This window comes from Ambystoma mexicanum, chromosome 10 (assembly GCF_040938575.1).
Source record: "Ambystoma mexicanum isolate Mex_15411 chromosome 10, UKY_AmexF1_1, whole genome shotgun sequence".
In the NCBI taxonomy this organism is placed as follows: Eukaryota; Metazoa; Chordata; class Amphibia; order Caudata; family Ambystomatidae; genus Ambystoma; species Ambystoma mexicanum.
The window spans coordinates 1,300,271,967-1,300,288,903 of NC_090932.1; the positions used below are offsets into that span (position 1 = coordinate 1,300,271,967).

The 16,937-nt window shown below is 47.0% G+C and overlaps 1 protein-coding gene across 1 annotated transcript in view; it reads right to left on the reverse strand.

Moving 5' to 3' along the window:
• SF3A1 (splicing factor 3a subunit 1) overlaps window positions 1-16,937 on the reverse strand; it is a 429,521-nt gene that overhangs the window by 190,935 nt on the left and 221,649 nt on the right. The window contains exons 10-11 of the mRNA XM_069619306.1: window positions 10,526-10,647; window positions 10,036-10,347 (exon numbers count right to left, since the gene is read on the reverse strand). Coding sequence (XP_069475407.1) covers window positions 10,036-10,347; window positions 10,526-10,647 — 434 coding nt within the window. The remainder of the gene's footprint in view (window positions 1-10,035; window positions 10,348-10,525; window positions 10,648-16,937) is intronic.

The window sequence follows — 16,937 nt, forward strand, 5'->3', positions numbered from 1 at the left end:
CTCCGCCGAGCAAGTTTTCGACGGAGAGGAAGAGACGGAGGAGATCCTTCGGCGCTGCCGAACACGTGGCCAGGCCTCGCCGGCCAACATACAGTAGGGAGAGTGGGGGTTCGAACTTTTCTCTTCTCGTCGAGAATGTCTTTCTTTCTCCCCTATCTTTCCCTTGGGGTTATCACCAGTTTTTATTGCCTCAGCTATGGAGAGGACACCTTTTAAGTTTCGCCCACGCTGTAGGGGCAAATACACTTGGAAGGATAAACACAAGCTCTGTAATCGTTGCTTGCCCCTCGATCATAAAGAGGACAGCTGCGCGGCCTGTAAGCTCTTGAAACCAAGAACACTTAAAGAACGGAAAGTTAAGAGGTGGGCGGACTACGCTATGTCGAAGTCAGTTTCCTCACCCGCCGCCGCTGTTACAGAAAGTGACGAGGAGGGTGATAACTCGACGTCCGTTACGGAAGTCATTAACCCCCAGAAGGAGCGCTCGCGCTCCTCGACGTCCGTCCCCGGCCCCGACGGGCTCGGCTCACGCCCTGCTTATGGGGATGAACACCCCGGCGACAAGGACGCACACAGACCCCATAGGCCTAAGCACACAACCCACGGCTCTTCTTCGTCGAGGACGAAGGATCCACCAGCACCGAAGGGGACGCAGGGCACTCCGGCGTCGACCTTAGACCGTAAGGGTCTCAAGCCCCACCCGCAAACGCAGCCGCGACCAGCGATTGGGCTTTCATCTAACACGGGCGCTACCTCAAAGACACCCGACGTAACGCTCCATAGAGCGGCCATCGAGAAACAGCGCGTAACGCAGACAACGCCGACTCCAGAACCCTCTACCGACGAACTAGTCGTCGAGAGCCTGGCGAGAATTGTTTCCGAGGACAAACGCAAGCGGACGACGAAACAGACGTCGAATACCGCACCCAAGGAAATAGAAACGCCGAAAAAGCACAAGAGTAGCCAGGAACTGCCCCATTCATCTAAAGGCACTTCTGAACTACCGGAGGGCTTTTCTGAGGGTGACGGAAACCTTTCGTCGACGTTGTGGGAGCGTTCGAAGCGTTTTGAAGGTGACAACACTGATTTCCCCCCTCTAGACTATTCAGGGGTTCCCCATGAGACCATGGAAAGACTCCATTCTTGTATGGAAAAGATGGAGGTTTTTGGGTAGCCAAAACCCACCCACACCCAAAAGACCAAGAGAATGGACCCAGTATGACCCTAGGGTCAAGATTCCTAGGCTGTTTCCCCCTTCTACAGATGCATATGACCTCACTGAAGAGGAGCAATACCTCCAGGAAGATGAGGAGTGTTTAGGTGGAGAGGAAGAACATGAGGAGGAGAGGTTTGAGGAAGACCCTTACACTAGCACAGGAGCTTTTGAGGAAGATACAGCTACCTCACAGCCCTGGCACTCCCCATCAGTGCAGCCTTGGCAATCCCCATCAGTGCACTCAGACCCTGATGTCTTTCACCCTTCTCCTCCCAAGGACTCACCTATTGGCAACACCTCCCCCATAGATGACCAGCCCTCACTTAATGCACTATTGCGCAAGGCAGCAGCGCATTTTGAAATAGACACAGGGGAGACTCTTCCGGACATAGACTTTGTAGAAAAAGTTATTAAAGAAAAAGCCCCGGTCAGTCAGTCCATTCCGCTCCTGGCTTCTATAAAGAGTAGAATAACTCCTTCCCTTTCCAATCCGGCCTTATTCAGAGGGGTCAACCCTCGTATAGAAAAGCTCTTCAGCCCTTCGTCTTCTGACCCTTAGTACATCAGGGGACATTCTATTCCGGACTCTCTGGTAGTTAGTAACGCAAGGAAGAGAGCGGGAGTACCACTATCTACTAGTGAGGCACCACCTGACAAAGAGGGCAAGAAGCTCTATGCACTTGGGAAGAGAATCACAACCTCCGCCGCCTTCTCAACTAGGATTGCGAATAACAATTCCCTATTAGCTAGCTACGCAGATGCACAGTGGAGCAAGCTGCGCAGCGAAGCAGAGGACGCACCAGAACCCCTGCGTTCACGCCTGTTGGCTTCTATATCAGAGGGAACTCTTGTAAACCAGGGCATCGTAAAGAACTCCCTGGATGCCGCAGAGACAGCTGGACGTTCCCTGGTTCAGGGAATACTTCTCAAACGCCATGTCTGGCTGCGCAATTCGGGATTTAAGCCAGAAACCCAGGCTTCCCTAATAAATAAGCCTATAGAGCAAACACATCTGTTTGGAAAAGCAGTTGATGAGGCCCTAGAACATGCGAAGAAGGAGTTTGATACCATCAAAACTCTTGACCAAATTTCTAGGCCACCTAACAGACGCAGCTATGGCAATAGACGCTCCTTTCGTGGCCAACGCCAGCAGCAAAGCCAATAACAATTTTACTCTGCTACCAACTGGCCCTCTAACCAAAGCACCCAGTTCAGTCAAAGAGGCCAACGTCGTGGCAACGGAAGAGGGCGCGGCTCCAGTCCAAAAGGCCCCACGCCCAATACCAACAAATGACCCAAAGATTCGGGTCCCCTCCCATGCATCACCGGTCGGGGGCCGGCTAACATCGTTCCTTTCAGCATGGGAGGGAATAACGTCAGACCGCTGGGTATTATCCACCATAGCCGACGGATACTGCATCGAATTCAACGGTTCCCCAAAATACAGACCCCCACGGAACCGGCGCATGACACCGGAACACCTCACTATTCTTCTTCAAGAAGTAGAAGAACTACTGAAAAAAGAAGCTACAGAGGCTGTCCCCCTATCGCAGGTAACAGAAGGTATTTATTCAGTGTACTTCCTTGTACCCAAAAAGGATTTAACCATGCGCCCTGTATTAGATTCTTTAAAAAGCAGTAATTTGCTGTAACATTAATTCTCAGTTAGGATTCAATTAAAAAAAAGTGAACAATGAAACAGGTGAGTAATTCATTCATATGTTCACATGTTCCAGCAGCCCGAGTGGATGTCATTTGAGATCAGTATAGCATTAATATAGTATCACCTTTGCATTATTGAGTTTGTCCAGGAAGGAAAGGTTAGGGTTAGATCAGAACAGACTGATAAGAACAGTTCTTCCAGAGGGATGCAGGCAGTCTATTGTCCCAGCATTCAAGTTTTCCAACATTTAAAACCTGTAAGGGAACATGCAATGCCAATAGGTTCAGGAGGCCATTAGGGAGCCAGGACAGTCAATGTCAATGGACAAAGTCAAAGTTCTGATGCTTCTCTTAGAAAAATGTTCTCAAATAGTCAGTGTTCAAAAGAGAAATCACAGTAACTCAAGAGGAGTCACCTTTAGAAAGCACAAGCTGTAGGGCCAATGAAGGTAAGTTCAGGTCAACTTAGTGTAGGGTTAAATCGCACTCCCAAAGATAGGACGCACCCCAAATGGCAAAAGGATAAAATACCCCAAGCCCCACAGTACCTTGAAAATGAAGCAAGTGCAATGCAGTAGACCCTTGTTCCTGTTCCTTGGTCATGGCGACGAAAGGGATGATGTCTGGCAGGCTCCTGCGGCACCCCTCTCGATAGAAGGACTCACCAGCAATGGTTTTCTATTGATTCAGCGGCTCTCTGTGGTTTTAGCAACATTTTCGTGCGCCAACGACGAACGAAAACGTCTGGTTAGAATTTATTTGATCCTTCGGTCCTGGACTCTGGTGAGGGGGGACACTGGATGGAGATTTCTTGCTTATGTAGGGTCCTCTGGATTCCCACGAAGATGTGGTCGGATTCGAACTTCGGAAAACAATGCACTGACAAGTGGTCGAAGCACACCGGGTATTAGGTTACTGCAGCCTTGCAAAGTCGCAGCAAGTCGGGGGTTGCGCCAAAATAGTGTTTCTCAAGGCTAGTTGGTCCCACCCGCCTAAGGGAGGAAGTCGCCCTTTTACGGGTCTTCCTGTCGATTCGACAACATGGTCAGCACAGCTGCAGGGCTTCACCGGGCACTTTGCGGTCCAAGAGTGTGCTGCAGGTGTCTTCTCTAGTCTTCTGCTTTGGATTTTTGTCCTTTAGTGGTCGATTCTCTTTCTAGTACCAAAAACCTCACTTTCTATGCAAGTTCCCATTCATTCACAGCCCTAGGCTGCAAAATCACACAGCAGGGAGGCTTTCCTCCAGGACAGCCAGCCAGCCAATTGGAACTGGTTTCACTCAGGCACACCTAGAGACAAAGGACAGGGAAGTTTCAGGGCCCTCTCTCACTTCCTGCTTTCTAGACACACTGCAGCCTTGGCAGCCTTCAGGGCTGAAGCCCGCCAAAGGAAAACTACACAAAGGACTCAAACCTGATGCAAACAACAGAAGAAACTAACAAGAATGGTGAAAAAAGTAGACAGGGGCCATTTTGGGTAAATTATCACCCTTGTGTACAGCACTGCAGCTGAGGTATCAGCCTGCAGATGCAGGTTACTAGGTAGTTAAAAAAAAAAATAAAAAAAAAAAAAATACAAAAAAAAAAAGACACCACTGCCACCAGCCATTCAAGTGAGTTAGTGTAACAAAATGTTACATGAGGAATGGGTTAAAGGAATGACTAGGTAACCCCCCCCCCTTCCCTCAGCACTCCACATAGGATGGTGTGTGCTGGACCCATAAAGTAAAAGTAAGTAAGACAGGGGTCATCTTACGATTCTTGGGAACAGTAGTTCACCCATGAAAATGTAGTTAAACATTAAGGGAAGTCCAAGGTACTTTTCAGTGGCAATGCACAAAAGGTGCTGTGTGTCACAATGCTAAAGCAGATGCCTATGGAGTTCACCAAACTCCATAAAACAGTAACGAACATAGACAAACGGTCAGAAAGACACATGAGTGAGAAAAAAGGTCCCACTCACTCAAGAGTAAACATTTAAAAGCCCCGAGTTCAGCAAAAGAGCTGGAGGTAAGGCTAAAGGGAGTGGCGATTAAGACCTACAGGATACTTGGCAATTGGGGTTCGTAAAAGGCACCAGACCTGGTTGTAACATCTTCCTAATCAATTTGTTCAAAGCTAAAGCTCTAATGAACAAGGGAGGCAAGGTCTATATGGTCTTTATTGACATCTCGAAAGCTTTCGACTCAATATGTAGGGAGAAACTTTGGACAAAGTTACAAAATTGGCGCTGCCCAAGCTTTTTATTGGAACATCTTAAAGATCTGCACCAGGGAACACCCATCTGAGTGAAATTGGATCAGAAGGAGCACCTTACAGACGCCATAACCACTAACGTAAGATTAAAACAAGGATGCCCACTTGCCCCGGAGCTCTTCATCCTATTCCTATCAGATATTGATGATGCATTCGAGGAGGTACGCTTTTTTCCAAAGATAGTTAACACTGACGTGGGCAGACTCTTATATGCTAACAATATTGTGATAATCGACAAAACACCCATCGGGTTACAACATCAAATTTCTGCTTTGGAAAAATATCTTGAAGCAAATGACCTAATAATAAACCCAGCAAAATCTAGGGTAATGGGGTTTGGTGAGGATGATCGACGCAGAAGAGCCAAAAACTTTGTATGGTTCTCCAAGGGAGAATCTATTAAAGTGGTAAAAGAGCTCATATACTTGGGAGTAAACAACACCACCAGTAGAAGCAAAATATCCCGTATAGCTGCATTGCATAAAAAAGCCACAAACCTTGCAGAATAAGCGAAATCCTACTAAAGAAGTTTTGTAACTTTTCACTTCTGCCACTAATTTAATTCTACAGAGCCAAAGTGGTGCCTATTTTGACTTTTGGAGCTGAAACCTCGCTCATGTTGACCAAAGACACCTGGCCACTTTTGGAGGATCTGTTTTGGAAAAATGTATTGGGTCTACCAAAAAGTATTCCAATTCAGATTGTCAGACGGGAATTGGCGTTGACATCTGTAAAATCTATTGCTAGATGGAACTTAATTTGCTTCTACAGAAAATGCCTGGAAGATGATCCTAAAGGAGGTTTTAAAATCCTAAAAAAGGCTATGATAGATCCTAAAGAATTGATCCTCAATTGAGCGGAGGCATATCCGTCAGAAATTAATTGAAGATCCAAACGAATCGGAGAAATCATTGCTCCAAATTTCTGACAACTTCAAGAGGAAGCTTTATCGTAAAGATTGGACTTCGACATAAAAATCAAGATTAATTTTGGTCTACCCCGAGAAAACTTAATGATCCACCACGATATCTCCAAATCTTTCATAACTGGTTCCTGCGTCAGCAATACTTGAGATTTCGTTTAAATATATGTGGTCCAAGATTTTCTAAATCTTCCATACAGGGTGCTGAATCAAATTTCATTTGTACTCTGTAAAGAACAACTTCTCATTCCTCCAATCAAACATCTAATTATGAATTGTTCGCTCCTGAAAAGCCCCACTATGGGAGACATTACTAAATATGGGGCTGCCTCAGAAAATGCTCTGCTGGACGATTTTGGTTGAAGGAGAGGAATCAAAAATAATTGCTCTGACGAAATTTTTGCTATTGATTTTTATGAAACTCGAAATTTCAGAGTAGAATTGTAACTTGGAAGAGCTCTGTTGATAGCAACGAACTAGAAGGAACTTTGAAAAGAAGACCTGTATTACACTTATGACTTCAGGAAGCCAGTGTAGTCAATACAAACTATTCTTTGTTCTTGTTTTTCTCTGGCACATTTTCTTTTTCTCCTTCTTTTCTTCTTTTGTAGATTTGCATTTCATTTTATTCTTGGTAAACAGCTGTATGGATATTTATATTTATATTTTGGATGGGTTAAAGGTTTTCAAAGGTTAAAGGTTTTCAAAGAGCAAACCAAATAAGCCAGTAAAAATAAAAAATAGGGAATTGGCACAGAAATGAAAATTCTTCTTAACAAATGAAAATTCTCCCTAAGACTTGCAAGACACACTGGAGCCTAGGCAGGCTTCACGGGAGAAGTCCGCCAAAGACAAAACTCACAGGACCCATCCCACCAGGAATGATAAGAAGAGAGCCAAGAAAGAACTTCTAACTGGAAAATGCAGAAAAAGGAAGACAGGGGCCATTTTGAGAAAATGGTCACCCATGGGTGCTATACTTCAGCTGAGAAAACAGCCCGATAGTAACCTGCACAAAAAGGTAGAAAAGGTATCCACTGCCACCAGCCATTTAGGTGAGTTAGTTACTGTAACAAAAAGTTACAGGAGAAGTGGGAGAAGATTTACAATGCAACCCCCCCCAGAAGGTGGTATGTGCTGGTCGCACAAAAGAAAAGGCAAGATAGATAAAAGTTTTTACTACTCTTGGGAACTGTAGTTCACACAAGAGAATTGAAATAAAATAAAGAGAAGTCCATGCGAGTCCTCAGTGACACTCACAGAGAGTGCTGGGTGACACAAAAGTCAACAGATTACTCTATTAAAAACACATGGAGGAAAGCATACTCCACAAAAGCAGTAAAATAAATATCCCAGTCAGAGAAAAAGAATGAATGAGTGGTAATAAATTCCACCCACTCGCAGAATAAATCATAACATCTCAGAGTCCAGCAAAAAATGCTGGGGTCTTAGGTTAAAGGGAATTAGCACAGAAACTGCAAATTCTCCCCAACAGGTACTATGTAAATGAAGGAGGCCACACCCCCAGTAGGAAAAATTAAAAATGAAATGTTGCACCCTCTCGTTGGAGCAGAAAAGCGTCTTGTCTGGATTTGGGCCCCAAGAAGCTGTTTGTTGGACTTAAACGCAACTTGGTTTTTTCTCGTTGACTGCGAAGACTACATTGAAGAGTAGGTTGAGTGTCACCAGTGTTTTGATGACACTCTTGAGGGGTCTTTCCCGTATTAGCCAGTCATCGAGGTAAGGGTACACTGGAATCGACAGCCTGCGCAGGTGGGCATCTGCCACTGCTAGTTGGTGAATATCCTTGGCACTGAGGAAATGATGAAGGGAAGCACTTTGTATTGGTATACATTCACCATTGGTTCTTCAAATGCATTCAAAGACTTAAAGAAGGTAAGTGATGCAGTAAAGTGGAACCCAGTCACAAGATATATACCCTAGCTTCAGAAGTCCATTTCCTATGAAGAATGGATCCATGTGCCCAAAGCCACAATGATTCTCCCCAGAATGTATCTGATGCAGGTAAAGTACTTGTGGTGGTGATTGTTCAAAAGAAGAGATGCAACAAAGTTACTAGTGAGAAAAAATGTGTCTCGCAGGTTTCTCTGCTCAGGTGAAAAGACCAAAAAGCAGTGGAATGGAAGGATACAAGATACTTTTTCTCAATGCTATCCTGTTGAGGACAGGGAGAGACAAATGTTTTGCATTTACTTACCCCGCCCGACTCAGTTTCCTACAGGACTGGATGGGTTGATTGGGTGGGGTGGGGGTTGGGGGGGGGTGTCGTTGGAGGTTCTTTTGCCATTGTGGGAGCCATTGAGAGATGCCCAGCAGCTGTGGGTGCAATAATTCTTCTGGTCGGGTCCAGGAGCAGAGGTCAACCCTTAGCAATGGAGAAATGCAGAACCCACTGGTGCAGAGCTCTTCAGTTCCAGCAATACCCACAGACGTCAGACGTCATTCCAGTTGCGGTAAAAGACCTTCCACAGCAGGATCCCTTGAAGCAGGGAGGCTGGAATTCGATAAGAAGTTGACAAACACCAGAAGCTGGGAACCACTGAAGTTCCAGCTGTAAACACAGAACACTGACTGTTCTAGCGAGGTATCCCACTGGAGAGCTGATCAGTCCCCTGGGTGGTCTAGGGACCCTTCCGAAGTCTCAAGATGGCTGGATCCTAGAGAACACGTCTGGACTGGTTGATCCCACCAGTCCACTGCACAGAGCCTTCGCAGATTAGGTAGTCGAACAGGGCTTCACTGGGCCAGACACAGGAAAGGATGTTGGGCCTCTTCTGGAGTCCTCTTCGGATCTTCTGTCGGCTTTTCTTCAGCACAGGATTCTTGGCTGATCTGCAGAAATGGCTGCATAGGCTTTCTCTTTCTTCTTATCCAAAACCCAGCCTGGTACCAAGCCCATCAATGTTAAGGGTCTGCATCATTCAAGCAGGCACTAGTTGTCCAATCAGGAACAACTATTTCTTTCACTCATGTCCCACACCTACACTCACTGGCACCACAGATGTGGAGTGGGACCAGATAGTCTCAACCACCACAGATGAAGAGCAGGACAGTCCCAACCACTTCTTCAGGAATGCACACACGAAGGCATCAATAGCCCACGAAAGCAACAATTTACCTGGGCAAGTGCATGACCTTGTATGGGATTTCCTGACCTGGCAAGGCAGGAAGAAGGCTAAACAACAATATGGCCAAAGAACAAGTGAAACTCATGGCATGCCCATGTAAGGGCACTAGCCACGTTTAGTAGCCATACTCTGTAAATGCGAATGTGCACACTAGAAATAACAAAAATTGTAAAAATAGATCAGCTGCCACAAGCTTGTCTTTAGGCACATATACAAGTATTCAAAAATCCCAAGTGTAAAAAGCTAGGGACATATAAAGGTATTCCAATTACACTCCATTGTAAGATGCTGTGTGCATGGTTTAAAAAGTTACACAAAGTAAAAAAAGACAAAAACGGAAACAGTAGAAAGGCTCAGACAAGTTAGCAAGTTGCACTATGCTTTTTCAGCATGGATCATTATGAAAAGGGGAGGGGGGCAGTGGGCACCTGTTTGGCAAACATCACTTTCAAAAACAGATCTACCTGCATTATTTGATTACTGAAAATCCATAACCCGCAGGATATTATGCCCTCACAGATGGCTTATTCCCGATATCCTATTCTGTTGGCTTTCAAATATCTTGTGAATAAGCTGGAATTACTTTTTATCTACCCAAAAAAGCCGCATTTTTAGTAACGCAATCTAGAAATCTAGTTTCATTATAAAATTTGGAAGAGCACAAGTAATAATCTGTTTACACAAGAGAAGGCACCAAAAATCAGTGTTTGGAGAAATTATCAACCACAAGAATATAGGATCCAACTATACCAATCAAAACAGTTAACTTCTCCACATTTCAAAACAACATCAAAAACAGATTTGATAGAAATCAACAGTGAATTTGCTTACTGAAGGTGGTCGCGGCTGCATTGGTGAATTTAGCGGCGATGGCAATGGTGGGTGACGCACAGGGGGCGGTCGAGGCATGGGCGTGATGGATGAAGAAGATGTGGGTGGTGTTGGCGCTGCAGAGAGGGGAGGCTGTGAGGGAGGCTGTGGATTCTCATTGGGTTTGCTGGGTCCAATTTTATCCTTGCTGTCGTCCTCTGGCACCAGACCCTTGGCCTTGTGGATGGCCTCGATCTGCTCCTGCAGTGTAATATTGGCCTGGGCAGCCTGCTGTGTACGGGCCATACTACCAGAGTGACCATCCCAAGTGACCTGCAAATAAAAAACGGGCGACAGTAAGCATGCACTGCTTCACACAAGACCAAAAAAAAACACTAAAAAAACCCAACAAAAATAAAATAAAGGTTTTGCAGGTGAACTTCAGTGGATTCATTTAAAGACGTTCCCAAGCGAATCCCACTTGTGACCAGACCAATGAAGTGTTGCTTACCTTCTCCTCAGGCTTCTGGATCTCCTCCTCACCAATCTTCTTACCAATGGCCGTTTCTTCTACACCGAAAATATCAGTACGGCGCTCAGCCAGCTGTTTCAAACTGCTTTCAATGTCCAATCCTGCAAGTGTTACACAGATATGGATTACATTCAGTATTTTAATTCAGGCTAACAAACATGTCAAGTAGCAGATTCTAGGTGCATTCCACATTTGACAAATCTACACCTGATCAGGTCACACAACACTTCTGGTGATTCTTTAACTGGCCACTTACTCCAAGGAGCAGAAAACTGCAGAATAAGGACACATCGGCCCGCACCACCTACACTTGGAAACTGATTAATACTTTAAAATTGTGACATAGCACCAGTAGAGCAGAGTGGTTCACAGGTACAATTACACACTTTGTCCATAACAAGTAAGAGAATGCCCACACACTATATTTTGTATTAAAATATAGTGCCGGTAGGAAATGGCAAAGAGATAAAGCAATGCAGTTACAGGTAAGTAACTCAGAAGATGACACAATGTCCCATGTAAGTTCCTTCTAGAAAGAAAAAGGAGGCAACAGGGATGTAAAGGCTTTTCTATCTAGGCTGGCAAGTTCAAGTACAGAACAAGAAAGCTCAGTAGTGAGGATTGAGTAGTCTTTGGCAAGACAGAGTTTCCTTTTTCCAAGAGTGCTACAAGGAAGGAGCAGTTACTGAAGTGGTGGAGGGAAGCCCCCAGAAGTCCCATGAAGATTAGAACAGATCCAGGGATGACGAAACATAAATAAAACACTTGCCAGCAGCGAAAGTGTCAGGAGAGAAGCACTCTGGGACCAAAAAAGAAGTTTGACGTCTGCTTCCTGCGCACATTGTTTAGCTATCACTAAGGGCTCCAACATTGACACCAGTGCACCCTGGTCCCCATAACGCTTGGGAAGAGTGATTATTCTCAATTAAGTGATTCCAAAGCCAGGAGTGGGAATCATAGGGGCAGAAATGAGAGTGAGCTGCAGTTGGCGGCAATCGTAGTTGCAGGGTTTCCACTACATGCTCTAGTACAGGATTCAGCTTCTGAGGATAGGGGTAGCTTTGAGAGACCCATAGGAAAGTTACAACTGAGAGGACCCAGTGACAGCATGAGCACCCGGAAAGAGTCTGGAGTTGTGGTTGCAGGGATAAAGCGATTGTCTGATGTCCTGAGTCCTGGCAGCAAAGGAGCACCCACTTCTAGGACAGACTATGCAGGCACGGTCAGGAAGTCATTACCACTTTATCAGTGGAAAGAAGCGCCACTGTGGGTTACTTCTGGTAGCCGTGGCGAGGCAGAGCTTCCCCACCGACTTCTTATGAGCATAAAAGGATGTTGGTGCGGAGCTTCTGCCCTTTCTTAAGCAGCAGATCTTCTAGAGTACCAGTTCAGAGTTCCAGCTGTTGAGAAATTTTAGGAGGAGGCCATCCAAGTCATGAACAGGGAGCTCTGAGAAATTAGCCAAAACCTAATCAATGTACCTGGATGTGCAGCCAAGACTTATTCACAGCCGGGTGTGTGAGGTCAGGGTACCTCAATGAGACTGTTAGGGGAGTTTTCCTATAGTCCCACTTGGAGGTAAGAGTTTAGGAAGCTATCCCAGTGGTTTGTAGATCTCTTGGTCGGATGACGGACGGCAGGACTATGGACAGGATCTCTCAGCAGCAGTCTCGAGCGAGGCTCCCTGGCATGACTTTAAGCAACTTTTCTGGTCACTTTGTAGTTTTGGCACCTTTTCTGCAGCACCAAAGAACATGATTCACCCGGTCAATCTTCGCCTCCTGCAGTCCCACACTCATGAGGGGGCCTGGGCAAGTTGGATTGGATCTCTGGAGTGTCCTTTATGGATCAGCAAAGATCTGGACGGATTCCACCTTTCCACGACGATGCACTTGGCAGCAGGTCTCCTCCTGGTATTGGGGTTTCGCAGCTCTGGAAAATCAAAAGGACCTCAGGAGATGGCTCAATTCAAAGTATTGGGACTGGTTGTTCCCACCAGCCAAAGGGGAAGGAGTCAGTCTTCGGAACTCCTGTTGCACAGAAAACTGGGTCAGGACAGCAGTGGTCGCTTCATGGTGTTGCAAAGGGTCAGCAGGTGTCTCTAGTCTTCTTTGGTTACTTCAGCTTCCAGTGGTGGACTGGCTTTTCACTCCAGGAGCCTCACCTTTCATGCAGTTCCAGCACACACACCTCTGCAATCTCTGAGCAATTTACAGAAGGGGGTGTTTGGCTGTCCAATCAGGACAGCAAGGCCCCCAATGGTAGCTGGTCCTATTCAGGCACTCTGGCAGACAAAGGACAGGGTGGTGGAAAACTCATCCTCCACTTCCTGCCTGTCCAGACACTCTGCAGCGTAGGCAGGGACACTGCATGTTTTGCCTTTGGGGGGAACCCTTGACACAGGCCTCCACCTCCCAGAATGGTAGAAGAAGGGCTAACCAAGAACAGCCATGCTAGTAATGGTGCAAAAAAGAAGGGAGGTCCCGAGTTGGTACTTGGGTGCCCCTATTGTGCACAATAGAGGCTATGGACATAGCCTGCGGTATAAAAATTAAACAATAGTTGGTAGAACACATACAGTGCCACCAACCATAACTGAGAGATTGTCTATGTGACTAAAAAGTCACAGTAGCAGATAGAAGAATAAGTTACTTACCAACTGGTAACATTCTTTCGACTGGATGCTCCAACGTATTCCACATCTTTGACATGTGGACGTAATGTCCACAGCTGTGTACGGAAACTTTTTCAGCAGAGGGCGTCCTGCGTCGATGACGTCGGCCCGATGTCCCTCAAAGGCCTCTGTCGAGGGCGACGTCACTGGATGTTATAAATAGGACACACGGCGTCCGTAGCCTCAGTTTATGTTTTTTCCTCCATAACATGTGACATGCACATATCCAATGCCTGCTTGACTGCACATAGCCTTGTGGAAACGTAAACTGCAATAGCATAGGAAATTCTGCAGAAGGGCAGGCTGGGAGGGCGATGTGGAATACGTTAGAGGAACATCCAGTCGAAAGAACGTTACCAGTTGGTAAGTAACTTGTTCTTCGAATGGATTGTGTCCTCCAACGTATTGCACATCTTTGAAAGACTCCCAAAGCAGTACCAGAAAATGGAGGAGGGAAAATAATTTAGAATACCCAATCAGATGGCAGAATAAAGAACCACCTTACCAAAGGCCATATCTTGACCATGGAGCGTATCCAGGGAGCAATGTTTGACAAAGGTGTGGATAGAAGCCCATGTGGCTGAGTCACAAATATTCCTAATAGGAACTCCCCGCTGCAGGGATGTGCAAGTAGACACTACCCTCTGGCATGAGCACTCAACCCTTCCGGAAGGGTCCTTGCCCACCAATCGGTAACATTCAGCAATGGTGAGGATAATCCAACTGGACAAGGTCTGTTTGGTAACAGCCTGGCCCAATCGGTGTTCAGTATACCCTACAAACAGTTGATCGTCCACTCCGACCCTGGACATCCTAGAAATATAAAAGCTCAGAGCTCTCCTAGGGTCCACCTATGGAGTTGCTCCTCTTCCTTACCAGGATGAGGAGGAGGAGGAGGAGGATAGAAAGACGGAAGAACCACTTTCTGGCTCAAATGAAATTCAGATACTACCTTAGGTAGAAAGGAAGGACGTACACTCAGTACAAACCTATCCTTGTGGAACACAGTAAAGGGCGGCTTAGATGAAAGTGCCTGCAATTCACTCACTCTGCGAGCAGATGTAACTGCAACCAAGAACACTGTCTTGAAAGACAATAGTCTCAAAGGACAAGAGTGTAAAGGTTCAAATGAAGCACCCATCAAGAATTTCAAGACCAAATTCAGATCCCAAACCGGCACCTGGAACGGGGACGGCGGGAACACATTAAGGAGCCCTTTGGGAAAATCAAAGGAATCTTAAAATAAGCGCATTCTTCAGATGAGCGCTTGAAGATAGACAACACCGCCAGGTAACCTTTAAGGGTACCTACTTGAAGGTCCCTGCGGGCCAAAGAAAGCAAGAAAGATAGAACCGTGGGAATGGAACACTGAAAAGGATCAACATTTTGTCCCCTGCACCAGTCGCAAAACCTACGCCAACAGTACAGGGATTTGGTTGCTGGCCGCCTGGCCGAAAGCAACACCTCCATCACGTCATCCGGGAGGTCCCAATCCTTATACCTCAACCTTTCAGATACAAAAGCGTGAAGATTGAGAGTCCTGACCTCTGGATGGAGAACCCGACCATCTCCCCTCGCGAGCGAGCAGATCCTCTCAGTAGGGAATACAGCATGGAGGGCAGATGGACATTTCTAGAAGGTCCGGGTACCACGCTCTCCTGGCCCAATCCGAAGCAATGAGGATTATGTGGGATCCAAACCTCCACAACCTCCTTAACACTTGAGGAATGACTGGGACCGGGGAAACGCGTACAGAAGTGGGAATGACCAACCCACTAAGAGGGTGTCTCCTAAGGCTCCACTCTGAGGAAATTCCCTTAAGGAGAATCTCTTGCACTTCCGGTTGGCACTGGTTGCGAAGAGATCCACTTGTGGGGTTCCCCAAAGGGCGAATATCTCCAGAAGGACTTCCTGAGCCAACTCCTCTCACTCGTGAGAGACTCTGCTCTGCCTGCTCAGAGCTTCTGCTGCCGCATTCTCCTCACCGGCCAGATGAACTGCCAAGAGTGATATTCCTTGCTGAATTGCTCAGAGCTGCATCACATCTCTGAACAACGGGAGTGACCCTACCCTCCCACCCCCTTTTTGTTGAGGTAATGCATGGCCACTGTATTGTCGATTATGATCAGGACACACTTCCCCCGCATAGACGGCAGATAAGCCTTCAGGGCCAGCCTGATGGCCCTCAGCTCTAACAGGCTGATGTGAAGTTTGGACTCCGACAGAGACCAATGACTGCTGGAGGTCAAATCTTCAGCATGAGCTCCTCATCCGGTGAGGGAAGCATCCGTCACTACTGTCACCTCCGGCCACAGTTGTCAAAACGGCTCCCCCACCATCAGGTTCTCCTCATTGGCCCACCACAGCAGATCCTGTGAGACAGAGTGGAATCTGAATGGGATCCGACATCGTGCCCGAGAATTGTGACCACTGCATCTTGAGGACCCATTGCAGGGATCTTATCCTCAGTCTGGCCTCTGGCACCAGAAAAATGAGGGATGCCATGAGGCCGAGCAACCTTAAGAATTCGAAAGCCGGGAGACTTTGGGAATGTTGAAACTTGTCCACCATCTACACAATGTGATGAGCCCTCACCTTGGGAGGCGAGCACTTCCCCAAGGACATGTCCAAAACAGCCCTGATGTACTGGAGCTGTTGGGAAGGTGTCAGATGCGACTTCTTGAAATTTGAGAGAGAAGCCCAGCTTGTGGAGGGAGCAGCAGGTGAGACCGAGATGGTCCAACGCTTGCTCGGGAGAACGCGTGCGGATCAGTCAGTCGTCCAGGTAGGGATAGACTTGAATCCCCCCCTCGCCTGAGATATGCTGCCACCCCTACCACCATTAACTTGGTGAAGACCCTCGGGGCGGAGGTCAATCCGAATTGCAGGACCCGAACAGGAAAGTGCGAGTCGCCAGCCGCAAACCTCAGGTACTTCCTGTGCTTTGGATGAATCGGCACATGAAAGTAAGCATCATGTAGGTCCACAGACACCAACCAATCCTGAAGTCGAAGGGCCTGGCGGACCTGAGAAAGAGGGACCATCTTGAACTTGTCCTTCCTGGGAAATTTGTTCAACCAACGCAAGTCCAAGATGGGTCTCAATCCCCTGTCTTTCGATGGAATCAAAAAATATGGGGGATACCATCCCTTCGCTGCAGGCACCACTTCGATAGCGCCTTTCTCCAGCAGGGTCAAGATTTCCTGCACAAGGAGCGGATCTGGAAGCCTCAAAGAGAGATTTCCCGGTGGATTGTCGTGAGGTCGCTTTAGGAAGGGAAGGCAGTAGCCGTGGGCTATTGTATCCAGAACCCACGCATCCGAAGTAATAGCTCGCCATTCTTAGAGATGCTGAAACATTCTGCCCCCAAACGGCGAACAATGGGACCTGGCCTCATGATTGCCTTCAGGCACTGCCTCAGCCGCTCCAAGACAGAGGCAGCTGAATCAGCAGCTTTGGCATCCCTATTTCCCCGACCACCACGGGTACTTTTACGCTGACCCCTTTGACTGGCGGCTCCTCTAGTTCTACCAAAGGAGGAGTAGTATCCAAAATAACCTCCCCTCCACTGCTGTCCCCTAGATCAAAAAGCCAGAAGTTGACGCACAGCTGTGCTCAAAGATTTCGCCGCAGTTTATGAGGTCTGCATTCTCTCAAGGCTCTAGTCAGCCTTGCTGCCAAACAAATGCGCACCATCAAAGGGCATGTTCAAAAGAC